The sequence below is a fragment of the Alexandromys fortis genome, unplaced genomic scaffold (genome assembly GCF_014885135.2).
Source record: "Alexandromys fortis isolate MF-2015 unplaced genomic scaffold, M_Fortis_MF-2015_v1.1 scaffold_56, whole genome shotgun sequence".
In the NCBI taxonomy this organism is placed as follows: domain Eukaryota; kingdom Metazoa; phylum Chordata; class Mammalia; order Rodentia; family Cricetidae; genus Alexandromys; species Alexandromys fortis.
Genome location: NW_026067935.1, coordinates 7,161,203 through 7,181,543, shown reverse-complemented (window position 1 = coordinate 7,181,543; position 20,341 = coordinate 7,161,203). Strand labels below are relative to the sequence as shown.

At 42.5% G+C, this 20,341-nt stretch overlaps 1 protein-coding gene across 8 annotated transcripts in view; it reads right to left on the bottom strand.

The window, feature by feature from the left end:
• Clip1 (CAP-Gly domain containing linker protein 1) overlaps positions 1 to 20,341 on the bottom strand; it is a 118,828-nt gene that overhangs the window by 25,919 nt on the left and 72,568 nt on the right. For 7 of the 8 annotated variants that reach the window (XM_050146520.1, XM_050146523.1, XM_050146525.1 and 4 more), the window contains 5 exons: positions 18,715 to 18,880; positions 18,416 to 18,631; positions 12,472 to 12,588; positions 10,173 to 10,279; positions 3,718 to 3,838 (listed from right to left, as the gene is read on the bottom strand). In XM_050146520.1, coding sequence (XP_050002477.1) covers positions 3,718 to 3,838; positions 10,173 to 10,279; positions 12,472 to 12,588; positions 18,416 to 18,631; positions 18,715 to 18,880 — 727 coding nt within the window. Of the gene's footprint in view, positions 1 to 3,717; positions 3,839 to 10,172; positions 10,280 to 12,471; positions 12,589 to 13,887; positions 16,156 to 18,415; positions 18,632 to 18,714; positions 18,881 to 20,341 lie in introns of all 8 variants that reach the window. The other variant, XM_050146528.1, reaches the window with a different exon arrangement.

The window sequence follows — 20,341 nt, the reverse complement described above, 5'->3', positions numbered from 1 at the left end:
TTTTTTTTTTTTTTGGTTTTTCGAGACAGGGTTTCTCTGGAGCCTGTCCTGGAACTAGCTCTTGTAGACCAGGCTGGTCTCGAACTCACAGAGATCCGCCTGCCTCTGCCTCCCAAGTGCTGGGATTAAAGGCGTGCGCCACCACTGCCCGGCTTTGAAGTTCCATATTTTAAAAATAGTATTTCTGTCAAACATTACAGCTCTTTAATGTAATTGGTCTTTTCTTTGGGCCGCCAACCAGTTCCCAAATAAAGCAAGGAATCAAATAATTATGAAAGTCTGACCTTAGGTTATGCTTGTCCCACTAGCTCTTTTAACTTAATTTAACCTGTTTCTATTCATCTATGTTTTGCTTCGGGCTTTTTACCTGTCTTTCCTTTTGTATGAATGAACCTGCTTCCACCATGTCTGTATGGCTGGCTTCTGGTATCTCCCTGGTCTGTCTTCTCCTGAGTCTAAATCCTCCTCCTATTTATTTCCCCTGCCCGAAGGCCCGCCTATACCTCCTCCCTCACTACTGGCAATCCAACTTTTTATTAGACCAATCAGGTGCCTTAGGCAGGCAAGGTAAAACAGGAACACATCTTTACACATCTTTGCATAGTTAAATGATTATTCTACAACACCGTTATGTAGTTCCCCTCTCTCATCCTTCCTTTTGTGACACTAGAGACAAAACTCAGGATCTCAGGCATGCCAGGCAAACACTCTGTTCCTGCCCTACAGCCCTAGTCCATTTATATTATGTTTCTAACAGAGACAACCAATCGCTTGACTAATGCAAAACAAAGACCTAGGTTTTATTCCCAACACTTCAAAAAGAAAAACAACAAAAAATTCACTTAACTCTAAGAAGTTAACTAAGTAAATATTCACAATTTTACAGAAATAATTAGCAAACAGGTTCAAAAAAGAACACAGTAAAAGTCAGAAAGGTTATTTATCTTCCTTAAAATAAGGCTGCTTGTAAACCACTTTATATATGTATACATGACTGCATATATGCACGCATGAACAGATTGTTGAGAGAGGGTCTCGCTATGTAGTTCAGGCTGACCTGGAACCATGTGACCTGGGCTGGCCTCAAACTTGCAAACCTCCAAGTAGTAGGATTACTAGGGTTGTAGGTGTGAGCTACCACACCCAGCTAGGTTATTTTTAACAGGTATTTTCTCCATTCTTTTGCACATATCAAGACAAGAATGATCTATAATCTTTCTTGGTTATTATCATCACTTTTATTTTTTAACTTATTTGTCTATTTATTTTTGTTTTTTTGAGACAGGGTTTCTCTGTGTAGCCCTGGTTGTTCTGGAAGTTACTCTGTAGATCAGGCTACAAACCAAACTCAGAGATTCACCTGCCTCTGCCTCCCAAGGGCTAGGATTAAAGGTGTTTACCACTACTGGCTAGTATCTCTTTTAATCTCCATAATTGGGGCTGGAGAAATGGCTTAGCAGTTAAGGGGACTGACTGCTATTCCAGAGGTACTGAGTTCAATTTCCAGCAACCACATGGTGGCTCACAACCAACCGTAATGAGATTTGGTGCTCTCTTCTGGTGTGTGTGAAGACAGGTCACTCATATACATAAAATAAACATTTATAAAAAATCTCCATAATCAGGGATGGGGATATAAGAATATAACTCAGTTGGTACAGTGCTTGTCTTACACGTATTAGGCCCTAGGTTTGATCCCCAATTAAAAAAACACAACACAGACATTGTCCATCATCAGAGCTATCATGTTTTAGTTGACATTTACTTCTTTTCTGAATAAAAATTAAACAACAATCTAAAAGTGACATAATAACCAGTTTTTTGGTTGTCTGTTTTAAAAGCAAGGTCTCTCATATAGCCCACATTAGCCTTGAACTCCTGACCCTCGTGCTTCTATTTCCCAAGTGCTATGATGACAGGCTCATTCACCATTCCCAGTTTCCACTCTTTAAAAAAGTTTATTTCGTAGTTGTAGTTGTCATTTGCTAACACCCAGCAAAATGACTTTTCAATCATTAAGCACAAAATCTTTTCAGTAGAAGCTAAGTAAAGAGCTGTTAAGATAGAGAAGGGCTTTGAAAACTCAGCCAAGAGTCAGGAGGTTTCCTCAGCCCCTTCCAGCTCAGTAAGACATAAGTAACATAATTAGTCCAGTTCAGATGACAGCGTAAGAGCACAGCGTGACCTCCCTGTTCATTCTACAGAGGGAATCCTCTGTCTCTACCAGAAATATTCAAAGGAATGGGGGAAAAAAAAAACAAAAAGAAAAGGAAGGCTGGAAAGAGAAAGAAAAGAAAGGAAGAAGAAAGAAAAGCCAATGAACAGACCTCCAGTACCGGTGACACACCCTGGTATCCAACACCCCAACAACACGAGAAAAGAAAATCTTCCTCAGGTCAAAGGGGCTTCTGCTTTCCATGAACTCAAATTCCTACAAGCTGATCAGAGAAGAGCGCAGTGACTCTGCTTAAGTCAGCTCACGCTGATTCTCTTCCAAGCCAAGGAAGCTGACAAGCACTGTGACACTGCCTGCCAGAGGATGCTCAACAAATTACTATCTTCTCTGCGCTTCCATCTTCTGCTACCACTGTCACTCTGCGTACCCGCCACACAGTAAGAACCAGTGACTAGGCTACTGTCAACCTGCAGCACCTGAGAACACCACTCGGAGCAGGGAGACTGCAGAATTTCCTTCATGAAATGAGGAAAGGGGGACAGCTGTAATATGAATCTTAAAAGTCTGAAACAAACTGTGGAGATGGTGACTTTCCCAATACTTGGGTAGTAGAAGCAGAAGCCTCGCTCTGACTTTGAATCCAATCTGTACTACATAGTGAGTTCCAGGCCAACCAATGATACCCTGCCCCAAAAACATAAAAAGAAAAAAAGGAAGTGTTTTTCCCACACACTGCACCATCCTAATGAAATCGAAGCACAGTAACTCCAAACTACTCTTCCTAGTTAGAGCCAATGCTTGTGGACGTGAGAGATCTTTTCCTTCGCAGTGCAGAGCAAGCATAAATGGTTAAAAATTCCAGCAGCAGCTCTGGGGTCAGATGGGACTAACATTTTGATTCAAATATCAGAGATGAATTCAAAGCACAACACAGCATTGTTTACAGTCAGTTCTGTTCCCATGCTTAAGTAACTTCTGTCAGAAACCTCTGCGACAGAGATCTCAGCAAACAGACTGGGATTCACTCTAGTTAGAACCCACATTCCACAAATCAACACACACAGATTCACAGTCTATCGTGTAAGTACTACCGAAATCATCTGGTAACCTTTACAACAAAACCATATTCTTAGAACCCGTATCCCTAAAACCAATTTCAGTGAAAGAGGGGGGGAAAATCTTAAGAGAAAAATAATTTTGGAATCAGAGCTGTGGTAGGGAGAAGATAATGCTTGGTTCTTCGCCTTTAATGGTGCAACTAGAAGATTATCTAATAAGGACCTTTCCTCATTGCTTTAAGGTCAGGTGCTGTTGCTGCTAGTGTGTGTGGTGTGTTCATGGGACTGTCGGTTCACTGTGACCCTAAGTCCTACAGCGTGTGCCTCCCTGAAGGCAAGCAGACACATAATGCAGGTAAATGAGCCAACCCGTTTGAAACACCCTAGTCACATGGAGCAAATCTGAGCAGCCTCTAGGAAGGCTGCAAGAACAGCAGGTGCCAGCACCCCAGATCTAAAACCCCCCACTGAAGGTCCACTGACCTTTTGATGACTTGTGACTTCGTCCCGCGTTCTCCCCAGCTCCTCGGCAAGTTTGACGTTCTCTTTCTGCAGTGCCGAAAGCTGCTGGGACTTCTGAGCTGCTGCCTGCTTTAGGGTTTCTCTGCAAGGACAGTGAGCGCAGGGTTACCATAGAAACAAGACAAGCAAAGAAACTGTGGGAGACAACAGCTTCACAGCACTGAGGAAAATAGATCTGGGTCACATGCCCGATAAGATCTATAATAACAAAAGACTACGTTATCTATATGAAGGAGAGGTCACGTTTTAATCTCTCAAAAAGAGATTGGCTGCCCATAATTACGACATTTTAAAATACCCAACAAACACTATCTCTACTCTATTACCGCCCATACCCCACAGAAAAACAAATTGCTGTGAAACAGATGACAAATGACATGATCAGTATAGCCTTCATCTTTCACTTCTGTGTCCGTGAAATTATTATACTAAAACCCACTACGGCGATAGCAATTTAACGGGCTGCCAAGGCCCTCTGTTCCAGAGGCACAGATCTTTTCATCTATGTTTCTCTTGGTGAAATAAAAATCCAGTGGTCCCATTTACCAGTGTCCATCACAGTCAGGTGCTGTTGGGAATCTGAGTATATTTTTAGGACAATGGGAAGTGAAATGCCCAAAGGAATTTTTTTTCTAACCAAATAGCAGTTATTTGATGGTATTCTTTCTACACTGCTAACTGCTAATTAAAAGAAGCAAATAAAACCATAACACAACCTACCAGATAAGACATATCATAATGCCAACACAAACAATAAGGTAGACATTATTAGGCATTTTCTCATTATTAAAATTAACCTAAACATACATTCTGAACTATTATCTTTTATATATGGCTATTCAAAATATTTTTACTTAATCACTAGATCCTAGTTTTATGCCAAAGAAGGTTTTGAAGCAATTTTGGGTTTTAAGTAGGTCTATGCTGGGTAAACTCTACTTAGCAAGCTGTCATACATGGCTGGATTCTGAATCTAGTCATCTGGGTATGAATCCATCTGCTGATGCATGAATGCATCTATTTTTAATTTGTCTAATGGGTGTCAGTGCTTGGCATCTTCAATGTTCTCAATTTTTAATTTTCCATCTACCTATATAATATGTACTCTATGATAACCTCATGAAGATTTAGGAGAATAAATCTATAAATTCTCATGACATACTAAATTAGAATTTTTACAAAGAGCCGGGCGATGGTGGCGCACGCCTTTAATACCAGCACTCGGGAGGCAGAGACAGGCGGATCTCTGTGAGTTCGAGACTGCCCATAATTACAAATTACAAAGCTAGTTCCAGGACAGGCTCCAAAGCCACAGAGAAACCCTGTCTCGAAAAACCAAAAAAAAAAAAAAAAAAAGAAATATGGATTAATTTAAATATAAGAGTTAGCTAGTAACAAGCCTGAGCTATCAGCTGAGCATTTATAATTAATATAAGCCTCTGAGTAATTATTTGGGAGCAGACGGTCAGAACAGGAAACATTTGTTTACAGGTTGTCACTGACTTCATAGTAACTTTTTTATTAGTGGAATGGTGAAGGCGCACCTTTAATCCCAGCACTTGGGAGGCAGAGGCAGGCGGATCTCTGAGTTTGAGGCCAGCCTGGACTACAGAGTGAGTGTCAAACAGCCAGGGCTGTTACACGGGGAAACCATGTCTCAGGGGAAAAAAGAACTTTTCTATTTTTTGATACACGGTCTTTCTATTCTTTTAAACCTAGCCTTGACTTTGAAATCTTGCTGCCGTGGCCTCCTGTGTGCTGGGATTACAGTGTACGCCACCATACCTGGTTCATCAGCAGTGATACTGTGTTCCTCTTCTGCCTCTTTTTTTTTTCTTTTTCATCATGCACACATATTTTAGTTTTATAAGTTTTTGAAAACACTGTTTTAAAGAACATACAGTGAGGTTGGGTGTAATGGCAAATGCCTTTAATCCCAACACTCAAGAAGCTAAAGAAGGTGGATCTCTGTGAGCCTGGTCAGCCTGATCTACATAGCATGCTTTAAGACAGCCATGGCTGTAGATAGATAGAGAGAGATCTTGTCTCAAAAGAACAAACAGAAAACAAAAAAGAATATTCTGTGGGGCTGGGGATGTGGCTTAGTGGTACAACACTTGCTTAGTACAACCTCCTAAAAAGAAAAAAACAGAACCTGCAGTAAAAAAAGAATTCAAACAAGAAACCAAAGTTATTCAATAAATGGCCACTAGGGCTCAGCAGCCCCCACGTGAGCCTCAGGACTCAGTTCCCCAGAATTCATGTAAGCAACTCCACAGAGCTGGGTTCCATCTCAAATACCACAAGAAATTAAAAAAAAACTTTCTAACAACTTTGTGTGTGTGTTCATGGGCACATATACAAGTCTGTGTGCATACACACGTGAGGCCAGAGGTCTTCAATTCCTTTCCATCTTACAAGACGATTCTCTCACTGAGCCTGGAGCTCGCGGATCAGCGAGATGGCACCAGCAAGTCCCAGGAGTGTTCCTACTTCTGCCTCCCCAGCATTGGCACTACAGGTGTGCACCAGTCAATTCCAGCGTTTTACTCAGGTATTACGGGTCCAAAGTCAGCCTTCATGCTTGTATTGCAACCATTTACTAACCATTCTGGCTAACCAAAGCCAAGGGTTCTCTTGGAGCACCCCTAGCTGGGAGCATGGAGACAGCCCTACATCATGGCTGCTGGGTTCCAGCTGGAAGAGCACTGGCTGAGAGAGGAAGCTCGGTCAGAACGCTGCAGCTGCTCTGGCTCAGTTCCATAAGGTGAGGGCATGGCCAGCACTGTGCATTTGCTAAGCCACACACACTCATACACACGCACACACACACATATACACAGCGACTGCACATTCTCTAGCTTTAGGCACTGAAAAATGCAACTAAGGAATGCACAGCGAGCCAAGAAGTACTGTTCCCATGACACAGTCCTTTGAGATGGCCTTGCCTTGAAGTGGGGCCAAGACAAGGGCAGAGTCACAGGTCAGGGCTTTTCACTGACTCCCCAGGCCTCCTTCCTCTAGTTTCTATGCAAAGTTCAGATCTAGCCATGGGGTGCCTTGTCGAGGACAGGAAGAGGGAATTTCCTCAGGCCTGGTAGGCAGAGAGAATCTAAAGTAGCCCTGGCACAGGACCTGCCTCTCTCCCTTCTCAGCAACTTCCCTCAGGGCAGTATCAGAAGAAAGATAGAGCTGGTGGTGGTGGTGGTGGTGGTGGTGGTGGTGGTGGTGGTGGTGGTGGTGGTGGTGGTGGTGGTGGTGGCGCACACCTTTAATCCCAGCACTTGGGAGGCAGAGGCAGGAAGACCTCTGTGAGTTTGAGACCAACTTGATCTACAAGAGCTAGTTCCAGGACAGACACAAGAGAAACCTTGTCCAAAAAAGAAAAGAAAAGAAAGAAAGAAAGAAAAGTAAAGGAAAGAAAGAGAAGGAAGGAAGGAAGGAAGGAAGGAAACCAAAGATAGGCTTCCACTCCTATAACAGCAGCTGGCTGGCATCAGGGGTGAGAGAGGTTCTCACTAGATAGCACTAGCTGACCTGAAGCAGAGTAAGCCTCCAGCTTGGCTCCTGATTTCAGGGACTGCAGGCCAGACCTGCACCACGCACCACACCCAGCTGTAAGGACAACCTTCCACTCCCACCCTCACACATGCTAAGCAGGCGCTCCACAGCTGCAGGAGCCAGTTTGTCTCTTTACAGCACTGATCCGACACAAATTGGGAAGGGTGACAGGACACGATTAAGTGAGAAATTTAGTGGGCACACTCACCCAAGGTCTAGTCCTACGTAACGATCGGTATAAAATGAAAATGCTATCTAAACACAAGAGCTCTCTTGCTTAGACCCACTGTGGCTCTGCCCCTCCAGTACCTACTGTGGCCCAGAGAGAGCTCAAGAGTGGGACTATAGCAATGGGAGACAGCAGCACCTCAGTGCGCCACACTCTAGCAATGGGAGACAGCAGCACCTCAGTGCCCCACACTCCAGGGAGCAGAACTACTTGGGTCACAGGGGAAAATTGCTAAACTGTACTTAAATACACCCTGTTTGGATGTAACTAAATGTTAGTTTCTTTGTATAAAGCATATGTGTTCTTATTTATATGTGAATGCGTGTGTGCATGAGTGCACGTAAGTGTGTGTGACACATGGGTGGACGCTTTCTTCTTCAGTCACTCTCCATTTATGTTCTGAGATAGGGTTCTCCCTGGGCTGGTCTGAATAAAAATGGCCCCCATAGGGAGTGGCACTATTAGGAGGTATGTTCTTATTGGAGGAAGTATCACTGGGATGATGCTTAAGGTAGGCCCAGTGTGGCATTCTCTTCCTGCTGCTGCTGATCCAGACGTAGAAGTCTCAGCTACCTCTCCAGTACCATGTTTGCCTGAACACCATCATGCTTCCCACCATGATGATAATGGAATAAACCTCTGAACTATAAGCAAGCCCTAATTAATTGTTTTCCTTTATAAGAGTTGCTGTGATCATGGTGTCTCTTCATACAATAAAATCCTAACTAGACACTCCCTGAACCTGGTCTTCTATACTCTCTATGGCTAATGCTTGTCAACTAGTTGCTGGCTCTGCCCCCTGATCCAAGGTTAATTTTATTACCAAAGTCTTGGAGTTTCACAGTGCATTGAAATATTCCACAGTACTCCAGTGCTGTGGGGCAGAGATGGGAGGATCCCTGGAGTTTGCTGAGCATCTCATATAGCTACACAAGACTGAATCTGTCTAAAGAAGAAACAAGAGCTCAAAGGTGATCCCAGCACTTGGGATCCCACGCCTTTAATCCCAGCACTAGGGAGGTGGAGACGGGAGTGATATGGCTGGGTGAAGAGAGGAAAGGAAGGGAGGAGACAGGAGCTCAGGGCAGTCTGAGACAGATGGAGTCTGGACAGGATTGCCACTCGGTCTGAGCACTCTCTAGTGGCTGGCCTCTGCTTCTTTGATCTTCAGCATTAACCCCTACATCTGACTCTAGGCTTTATTATTAAGGCCAACTAGAATTCGTGCGACAAAGTTTTGTTTGTGGTGATAGTTTTTAGACTTTTTTAGAGACAATCTCCATATCTCGAGTTGACCTGCAGCTTGTTATGTAGCTGAGGCTGCCCTCAAACTTGTTGCAGTCCTCCTGCTTCAGAACTTCAAGTGTGGGAACCACAGGTGTAAGCTCCCATACCTAGTGTTCAATCCAAGAACGAAAACAAACAGACTGAGGCTGATGGTACAGTAACAGAAGCTTGGAACCAACCCCCTTAATTTTGCTCGGACATCGCCTATTTATTAGTTATAAATGATGTGGAGCCCTGAAGGTGGGAAACAAGATCCTTCTGCACATCCTTCTTAGCCTACTGATTCCGTGTGTGAAGGACAATGGGCTCACCAGATTAACTGGCTCTGGCTCTCTGGGCTCACAGTGGATAGGGTGCAGTTAACTGAAAGACCAAGTGAAATCGATACACTAACCATCACTTACAGTACCACATCAACACCAATCTCTGGCAAATATAAACAGCCAAGCTTGATAGGCAAGGGCTTGGGTGGTATCACCATAAGAAACACAGTCAGCTTGAAGCTAGGCAGTAGGCTGATGGGAAAAATCCAAAGAAAATGTTTTCCAGTAAAGAGAATTATTGTCTGTGTCAGAAGACTGGATTACTTTTAAAATCAAAGTATTGGAGATAGAGACTCAAGACACTGAAAATCTTGAAAATGATATATTGAGTTTTTATTCATTTTCTTTTTCCTTCCTTTCTTTTTCTTTTTCTTTTTTTTAAAAAAGACAGGGTCTCACTCTAAAGCCCAGGCTAGTCTACAATTTACTATGTAGGCCAGGCTGGCCTTTAATTTACAACAGCTGTACTGTCTCAGACTCTCTTAAGTACTTAGAGTTATAGGCATGTACCACCACGTCTAACTTCTTTTCTATTTAAAAAAAAAAGTTTTAAAGGATTTAGTTTTGTTTTGTTTTCTGAGACAGGGTTTCTCTGTGTAATAGTCCTGGCAGTCCTGGAACTCACTGTATAGACCGGGCTAGCCTTGAACTCACAGAGATCATCTGCCTCAGCTTCCCAAATGCTGGGGTTAAAGGTGTGCACCATCATGCTCCACTTTTGAAGGACTTATTAATAAAAAGATCTTATAGTTCTACATGTTATAACTAGCTATCACGTAAACATACAAATTTACCTTTGATACATGGCCATCCATATATTCTACAGCTTTACAAAGTCAGATTCAAACTCCATGTTTCTTACTTCAGCAGCTAGCCCAGTTCCCTTTGATCTTCAGTTTAGCTGTGGTTCCTATGGTGGTTACTGAACTTGCTTGTGGGGAATGCATTTTGGACAACTACTTTGCAAACCTTTTCAGCACTTTAAAGACAGTATTGCTTTCCTTTTTAAAACTTACATTTCTTTTTTGAATTCTTCCATTTTCTGGTTCTCTACATTCAGAAGCTCTTTTGATTTGTTCAGCTCTTCTACATTTTTCAAGTTGTTTTCTCTAAGTGTGTCCAACTGAAAGACAAAGAGAAAAAAAATGGTGAAATTTTCTCATTTTTCAGTGCCACGGCTGGATAAATTATTCACAAAAACACGCATTTAAAAATAGATGAAATTAGTCATTTGTCACAAGCGACAGGAAGAGTCGTCTGGAGAAGAGACTACACACGACAAGCTGGTCATCCTCTTCATTCAGTCCTGCGTTTCCTGTACACCTGGCCAAATGCCAAACCAAATTACCAGTGTACATTAAAACAGAAGTTTCTTTAGTCTGTGTGCTTTTGTTTGTTTGTTTCTTGTACAATCCTCAATACTTGCCACTGAGGTTGCCATTCAAAACAATCCATCTTTAAAAAGCAAGAAATAGGGGGCTGGCAAGATGGCTCAGAGGTTAAGAGCACTGATTGCTCTTCCACAGGTCTTGAGTTCAATTCCCAGCAATCACATGGTGGCTCACAACCATCAGTAATGAGATCTGGTGCCCTCTTCTGGCCTGAAGGCATATATGCAGGAAGAACCCTGTATACATAATTAATAAATAAGTTTTTTTTAAAAAAAAAAAAAAAAGCAAGAAATGGATTGTCAAACAGCGACATTATCAAGAATCAATCTTTGAGCCGGGCAGTGGTGGCTCACACCTCTAATCCCAGCACTCTGGAGTCAGAAGCAGGCGGATCTCTGTGAGTTCGAGGCCAACCTGGTCTACAAGAGCTAGTTCCAGGACAGGCTCCAAAGCTACAGAGAAACCCTGTCTCGAAAACAACAACAACAACAACAAAAACAACAACAAAATTTTTGTAATCAAACAAAACTCGTCCCCCCACAACTGACTAGTAATGTAGGAGATATTTCCAAATAAAGGTCAGTTCTAAACTTATGCAATTCTCATTACAGAACTTATTTATTTGAATCAACCATTTGTCAGTTGGGGGAAATTGTTATCCATCTTAATTTCTATGAGGAGGAAGAAGCCATGCAGCAAGATTGAAGGGTGCTCACACACATTCCATTTTAGCCTGCCCGCCCTCTAGTGGGGAGTTCTAGCAAAGGCGTTATCTACAAAGGTCGGAGTTTGTTCTCTCCTTCCTCCATACAAGCTGTGGTTCTGGGGCCAGGCTAGCCATCGGGGCTTTATGTTCTTATCTCTTAGAGCCAGAGAATGGAGTTGTCGCTCTTTGTCATGTCATATGCCATCAACCAGAAATCCAGAAAGTGACATGCTAATTTTAACATCACCACCTTCCTTTTAATATTCCTTAAGAGCCTAGATTTATGAACCAAGGAAATAAAGCACAGTAATGGGCACATGAAACAGGTTATCTACCTTATGATCCGGCAGCAACAGATACACTGAGGGAGGACACAATTCTGCCTGATCCCATCCTCTAGGAAAACCTTTTATTTTCAGGCTTCTAATTTTAATTTGCATCTGAGTGCACTCTCTATAAGCTTTTATTTACCCTAATTACCTCAAATGTCTTCATGAAGTTATCCCGCCTGGCAGTCCCTTCCTATGAACGAGTTTCTGAATGTCCTACCTGCCTGTGACTTAAAAAAAGCACCAGGAGCTACACAGAAGGTCACAGACCACTTTAGTGAGGTAACTGGCTATTCAGATAGCAGCTTTTCAGGAAGATGGGAAAGGTCCAAAGGAAAATGCTACTTGCAGGTAGAAAAGGGATAACCCAATGCCACAGATTCGTCCCAGCTCTAGAAATGACTCATTCAAGATAACACAAAAGGATGCCAAGAAAAAGCCTATATTGGGGCTAGAGAAATAGAATGTGTTGGCACCAAATTAGGAAAAAGTTCAGGGGGAAATGTGTAGGATTAAAAAGAAGGATTATGAAAACTAGAAAGTGTCATCACTAAGTAGTTATCTAAGAATGACAATATTAGAGCTTCCTTTTCATTTTGGGGGCGGGTTGTTTGTTTAGACAGGACCTCATGTAGCCCAGACTAGCCTTGAATTCCTAATCCTTCTGCGGCTACCTCCCAAGTTCTGTGTCCATAGGTACGCATTACCGTAACTAGTGTCCCCTTGAATCCATGAAGTTTAGTGCATTATATAATAAAGCAATTAATTTATTTAACATTATCATGGCATGTTATGCATTCAACTCTAACACAGATCAAACCTGTAAGTCCACACTTCAAAAAGACACACTCTTAAGTGACCAAACATTCCATGAAGTTGGAAAGCTTACTTCATTCTGTAGTTTTGCGTTTGTTTGCTTGGTGTCCTCCAAGGAGGCCAGCGTTTCTGTCTTCTCTTTGGTCATCTGTTCCATGATCTGCATGGCATCTTCTGCGGTCTGAGAAGCCTGAGCACAAAGGGACACAGTGAGGAGGCGAGAAGGACACTCTCTCCTGCACCATCAGGGACATTCAGAAGGCACTGCCAAGGCTGCTCTCAGTCTGCGTGCCTAAGCAGCACATAGAGGATGAGAGGCGGCAACCCTGAGGCAAACCGAGACAGGAAGGGTCTGACTGTGAAGGAGAACAAGGTAATGGACCCTTCCCGTGTCATTTTTCCTGAGTCTGCGCTTCAACCATCTCCATGTTCTCACATCCATCTAAACCTACATCCAAGCTCCAAGTTCCATTGACAGGCATGAGCTCATCACTCTGACAGACTATTTGGTGATGATGAATAACTACCCTACATAACTGGATGGCTCTTAAACTATCGGTGTAAGTGTAGAATATTTTTCTGGCTATTTCAATTTGGAGCTTTTGAAATCACTCAATTTTTTTTTTTTTTTTGGTTTTTTAGAGACAAGGTTTCTCTGTAACTTTGGTGCATGTCCTGGAACTAGCTCTTGTAGACCAGGCTGGCCTCAAACTCAGAGATCTGCCTGCCTCTGTCTCCCGAGTGCTGGGATTAAAGGAGTGCGCCACCACTGCTGGCTGAAATCACTCAATGTAAGCTAAAATTTTTTCATATACTAATATAAATTATTTTGGCAATTATAATTTAAGGCTCAAGTGTTCCATGATAAGCACCGAATGGGAAAATCTATGAGAGAAACTGAGTAATGAATATAACCATGTCTATGAATAAAAAAGATTATATATAGGAATAAAAATTCTTAGCTTCTAATATCAAAAATAATCAAAACTATCTTAAGACATTTGATTATAATTTCATTTGGTGGGCTTAATAATGTTCATGAGAATTTTGTATTTATTATACACGCTCTACTATTAACATGGAGATTTCAGTGGCATCTTTCATCTCCAAAAGGACAGACATAATGAATGAAATAAAAGTCAAATAGCAGACTGTATTTCAGTGTGTACACATTCTAATAGTGCTCTAAAATCTCCAAGAAAATAGTTAACTTTTACAGTTAACAATGCTTCGCTTAAATTAAAAGGGAAAATATGAATCTTTTTTATTCATAGCTCTCAGGTCTTTGTGAAATGGGGAGAGACAACTACAATTGGACATTCATGAGTCAGCCTTCCTGGTTATAATGAAAAGCTGGACATACACACACAGTTGGCTTACTCAGGTGGATTTCCCTTGGCTACAAAGCAGAGAAATCACCTATGCCACTAATGTTTGTACAGTTCGTGAGGAGTCTGGGTGCTCTCAAGACTTGAACCTCTCACTTTACCGTGAATGAATGAAGGGTCTCAAGCTCTCTAATTTTAAGGGTAAGCTTGCTCTTGTCTTTTCTCAAAATACGGTTTTCACTTTGGGATTCTAGGAGGTTGGCTGAAATGTGGCTGTTGGTCTGGGCCAGCTGGCTAATCTCCTTCTGGAGGATGAAGTAGCTTTCTTCCAGCTTCTCCTTCTCCTTCAGGACCTCTTCATTCCTCAGCCTCATTTCTCGTTTCTCAGCCAGGAGGTTCTTGTTGTCCTGAAGCACCTCGGCTCTCTCGGTCACCGCCACCTCGTGGTTCAGCTGGAGGTCATCCAGGATCTTGGTGAGGCAGCTGTGTAGTTCTTGCAGTTCCAACTTGGACTTGGAAAGGGCAGCAAAGTCGCTTTTGAGGGTCTCAATATTGGCAGCGAGCTGAGCTGTTTCTGCACTCAGGAGTTCCTTTTCCTTAATGATTTCCACCACTTTTTGCTCTGAGTTGGTCTTTTCTTGGACGAGTGTAAAATTCTCAGTCTGGAGCTGCTCAGTACATGCCCTCAGCCCCTGAATCTCCTCTTCCAAGAGCACCATTCTCCCATGAAGTTTGTTGTTTTCATATAAAGAGGCCTCGTTTTCCTTTGCCCTGGCCTCCTTCTCTAGGATTAAGGTCTGCTGAATTTCACGAATCTCCTCATTTAATTTCTGGCACTCTTCCTGCAGGTTCAAGCCGTCCCTCAGCAAGATGTTCTTCTCGGAGCAGCAAGTCTTCAGCTCGGTGTTCAAGTTCTCCTTGGCTTGCATCATGCTAGTGTGCTCTTCCTCAAGATTCTTCTTGGCATCCTGAGCCTCTTTCAGCATCAGGGAGAGGTCGCACTTGCTATTCGCCAGCTCTTGGTTTTCCTTCTTTCTTTCCTGAAGCTCTTTCTTCAGAGCATCGATGTTACCGAGCAGCTTCATCTTCTCCTGCACAATGATTCGTCTGTTTGAAGCCTCTTGGTCATACTTCCTTTTAAGATCTCCTATGGTTTTGATAGAATTTTCCCTCTCAGCAAGTAAATCTCCATTTTGCATCTCTAGTGCTGATTTTTCTTTCAAGAGGCTATCCTGCTGCTTTTTAAGCCTAGCAATTTTCTGGCAAGCCATCTCCTTCTCAGAAGTTAAGTACGTGATCTTCTCATTTAGGCTCATCTCAAGATGTGTGGCCTCTTCTGAGTGTTTGCTGAGTTTTTCAGTGATGAGTCTATTTTCACTTAACAGTTCCTCTTTCTCTGCTAGGAGCTTCCTCTCAGAGGCTGCCAAGCTCTCCTTCTCGTGGAGAAGCTGGATACATTCCGAGTCTGTGATTGCCCGACAGGTCTTAATCTCTTCCAGGAGCTTTGTGAGGCTTGCATTGGTGGCCTGGAGCTGTCTCGTGTCCAGTTCTGCCTTCCTCAGTGCTTTGCTGGCACAATCTAGCTGCGTGCGCAGAGTCTCTGCCTCTGTGCTGAGCAGCTGTTTGACATGCAGGGTGGCCTCCAGGCTGGCGCTCAGTTTCTCCTGGCCCTGGCGCAGCGTGTCCTTCTCAAACTGCAGGTCTCTGTTGCTCTGGAGAAGGTTCTCACGCTCGGCCTTTAGGGTAAGGCAAGTGTTATCAAGGCTCAGCTGCTTCTCTGCAGCTGACTTTTTCTCAGTCGTGAGCTCATCGATCTCCTGGACCAAGGCCTTTTGATCCTTGACAAGCTCCTCGTAAGCGCTCTGAAGTTTCTGTATGACATCATCTTTATCTTTGGACAAGAACATATTCTCGGCAGTGAGCTGCTTGACTTGCCCCTCCAGATGCTCTTTCTCTGCCCGGGCCTTCTCGGACATGGCCATCAGCTTATCCTTGCAGAAGTGGAGCTCCTCGATGAGCACCTGCATGCTCACCTTGGAGGCTTCCAGTGCATCGTTCTCCAGGTGCATCTTCAGGAGCTCTTCCTGCACAACACTGACTTCCTTAAGCAGTTTCTCTCTCTCAACCACCAGGGACTCCTTATCCCGATGCTCCTGCTGAAAACGCTTCTCAGCAACTTGCTTTTCTTCTAAGACTTTCTCCTTCTCTAAATGGAGGCTTTCATTTACTACCCACAGTTTCTGTTGGTCTTCCTGAAGCAAAGTTATCTTGGTCTCCACTTCTATAAGCTTTGATAAAAGTGAACCTTTCTCTAACTGCAAAGCATTTGTCTCCTGCACAAGAAGCTGCTTCTCTGACTTCAGAGCCCTCAGCTCTTCTGACATTACTTCAATCTCTTTTTTGGCTGATGTTAACAAATGAGTTAGCGACTACAGGGACAAAAGATGGAAAGAATGGGAACAAAATGAAACCAAGCAGACAAATGCAAGCCCAAAGAACTTAATGCGGCCTAAACCATGAAATTCTAGAATTTTCTACAATACGCTCATAAAAACTATCTGAATAACAAAAGGATAAAAACTAGAAAAGCACTGCATAAAGGGATAATAAAAAGTAAATTTAACTAACTGCCAAGTGCATAAAGGGATAATAAAAGGCAAAATTAACTGCAAAATGCCCATTAGCTTTTTCTCTTTGAAATGATGTGGGAAATCATTTCTGAAAACTTGTCTGGTTTGCACACTAGGAATAATACTTTTTTACTGTTCTGTTCGATTATTTCTATCTCAGAAAAGATCCATAAGTCAGGGGCAAAGACAAAATCAGTGAGTTTATGTTAATCAAAATGAGAGGTAGCAAGAAAACGTTATCAGTGTTTAAGCCCTTCCTCAGTAGGAAGGGGAGTCAACAGGCTAAAAGTGTCAGTGCCAGCATTATATACACATTACTCAGATGCAGACTAATTTCTAGGCTTTGTTGGCTACAATAAAGTATTTGTAAATGTACTATTTATAAGATAAGCTAATGATGTCTATCCTGGTACTACCCAGAATTCCATGGTGGACATGTGACGTGAGCTCTCAGAACGTGCTGAATGTACCTAGAGAGCTGAATTTTCTGCCGTACAAATTTAACTTTACACAGCTTTATCTAGCTAGTGGCTCCTGGGTTAGACAGCAGAGGTTTGCGTCACTGGCTTCCTGGCTCTGGGGCCTCTTGAAGGGATGCATAAAGCTTCCTGACTGCACATAGAAACGTCCTTGGGGCGACACACTCAGGTCTCATCAGACTCTCCAGAGCTGTAACTCACTAAAATCAAGTATGAAATTGAAATTTGAAATTTATGCCCTGGCAATGCTGAAGCATGCATGGGTAACCTGTATATGGTGGTTCTGTTGAACTTGGCCATGTTGGGTTTCATGGTCTAAGGTGAGGAGGACGAATGACCAGGTCTCTTCCTCAAAATCAAATATCCAGATGAAGAATTTGAAAGAGGACTAATCCTGGGATTTTAACCAAAAGGTGTTTATATAAAACCACCAAAATCAGGACAGCTTCACATAGTCATTAGAAGGCTGTACTGTAATCTACAAAACTGAAGGCTTAAGACATGGGGGACCATGCAGGTAGCATCAAACAGGGGGATCATATCCACCATTAGTTGGTGTATCAAGCTGAGGGGTTTTTGAGAAAAGGGACACAGGAGAAACTTTGGACAGCACGTAGAGGAGGGGAAACTGTACCCATTCCACTTGACGTGTACTGTATCGTGGTTCTCTTAATCAACGCAGGTGGTGTGATTTTGTGTTGCTAGTCTGTTCTGGTCCTGGGATTTGATACTAGGGCAGAGTAGGCTGGCACTCTGCAACTAAGCCAATATCAAGAGATTTTTAATAGTTTCAAGTTCTCTTTCATAATTCCTTTCTAGTAAATTTGTACATAAACATTTCTCTAATGCATTAAAAATAAACATTTAAGACAAAAATAATTTTTGAGCACTAAAAAGTTAAATATTAGTTGAAAGGGTAAACTTTACTAAGTTACCAAAGTATAAGAATATATTGGGGTACAGATACAATCCAGACAACATAAGTTGAGATTCAATATACAAAATTCTAACTATTTCTAACTAATAAGGTATTTTCTTGAGTTACTTGAAGCCAGCTTCACAGAGCTGTCAGCAAGTTCACAGAGCTTCAAAGCCCTCTCCAGAGCTCTAGTTCTTTCTGTAAGACTCTGCTCGCCAGTTGCTCTCCTCCAGTTCCAATACAATGCTCACTTGCTTCCCTGGACTCTGCCTCCTGTTTTTCTGAGCTTTGTCTCTCTTTACCCTAGTGCAAGGTGGAGCAGCCTCAGCCAAGATCAGAGAAAGATGCTTTGCAAAACAGAAAATCTACTGCAAGCAAGCAGACAGAGCCCAGGCAACAGGAAGAGGTTGTAACCACTCGGGACAAGCAGCAGGGGGTGGTGATGGCTACACAGTATATCGGGAAAGACCTATAGCCATTACCCTCCCCTACAAGGAAGAAGAGCTGGCATGGAACACTTAAAGCCACAAAAGATGCAGTTTACCACCCTGCCATGCATGCAGAGTTTAACAGGCCACACATGTCACTCAGTTCCTGCAGCCTCTACGCAGAACTTAGTTGAGATATAACACAAGCACACTGTTTGTGCCTCAGAACATACTTTGGCCTTGTCGACCTGTGCTTTCAGCTCCTCCACATCCTGCATCAGGCCTCTGTTTGCCTCTTGAGCAGCCTTCAGCTTCTCCTCTGTGTCCACCAGCATCTTCTGTAGGTTATGCAGGATTTCTTCATGCTTTGCTTTTGTCTCTGAGCTGGCTTTTTCATACTTGGCTCTCAGGTCCTGACACTGGTTGTGGCTTGTTTCCATCTTCTTTTCCTGAAGAAGAGAAGAAAGGAGTGAGGCATGAGGCCACACCGTGACTACCCCCGCTCTACCAGCATCCCTCAGCGTCTCCTTACCAGTTCCAACAGTTTGTCCTCCAATACTTTCTTTTCTTCTTCATGCTTTTTAGCTGCTTCCTGCTGGCTCTGTTCAGCTTTAAGAGTTACTTCCCCAATACTTTTCTGCAGGACACTTGCGTTTTCATTAGCCTTTGTAAGTTTTAGCTGCAGTTCTTCCACAGATCTAGAATAAATTTCAACATAAATCGTCAGATAGTTCTTTATACGTAAGCATATGCTATGTGTACATGTAATGTGCATATATGAATGTGTGTAATCACTGTGTGGGTGTGTATGTTCATGTGTGAGTCCAGGCAAGCATATCACTGCATGGTGCATGGAGGTCAGAGACAACCTTGGGTTCCAGTCCTCACCTTCCATTGAACTGGAAGTATAGTTTCCCATTTATTGCTCTGTACCAGGAGATCCCTGTCTCCACCTCCCACCTCACTGTAGGCACTCTGGGATTACCTAGATTCTGGGGATCTGAACTCTTATTCTTGTGCATCAAATACTTTAGTTACTGAGTTATCTTTATAACTAGATTTTTCATGGTTTTTTTAATAGATAGCAAGAAGCCAAGAGTCATTTATTTAATGTGTTCACAGTGTACTGACTGAATATATGCCTGCAGGCCAGAAAAGGGCACCAGATCTCATAACAGATGGTTGTGAGCTGCCATGTAGTTGCTGGGAATTGAATTCAGGACCTCTGGAAGAGCAGTCAGTGCTCTTAACCTCTGAGACATCTCTCCAGCCCCAAATTTTTCATGTTTTAAACTAAAGAGTTATACTAGAAATATACTATAAAAAAACTAATCAGATTGCAAAATTTATGAGAAATTATACCTGAAATCAAAAAAATTTAAAAATGAATTTCCTGAAGAATTTTAACAACTGTGATTGTCATAAATACATTTAGAGTAACAACTACTATAACTGCAAGAATTTATAACTCTTTATTAATAGATCAGTAAAGAAATATGAGTTGAGATAAATATATTAGGCCAGGTGCGGTGGGCACACCTTTCATCCCAGCACTTAGGAAACAGAGGCAAGTAGATTCCTGGAAGCTGAGGTCAGTGTGGTCTACACGTAAGCTCCTGGGAAGTCAGGGTTATACAGAGACCCTGTCTCAGATCAGATAAATTAGCTCACAACCATCCATGACGCCAGTTTGTGGGAATCTGATGCCCTCTTCTGGCCTGTGTAGGCAATACAAGCACATGGTGCACTTAAATATGTGTAGGCAAAAGACACATACACATAAAATAAAGATAAATCTTAAAATATTTTTATTAAAGGTTTTTCAATCTAAAAAATTTTAGGAAAAATATTAAAGAAAGTAAGTTTCAAATTTTTGGAAGACTAGGTTACCAAAAGTCATTTAAGTGCCTCTTAGGAAGAGAAAATATGGTAATTACCATAAATAATTCTTGTTTAAAGAGGACCAGCTAGGGGGCTGGAGAGATGCCTTTAATCCCAGCACTGAGGAGGCAGAGGCAGGCGGATCTCTGTGAGTTCGAGACCAGCCTGGTCTACAGAGCTAGTTCCAGGACAGGCTCCAAAGCCACAGAGAAACCCTGTCTCAAAAAACTTTAAAAAAAAAAAAAAAAAAAAAAGAATAATAGATGTGGCTCAGCTAT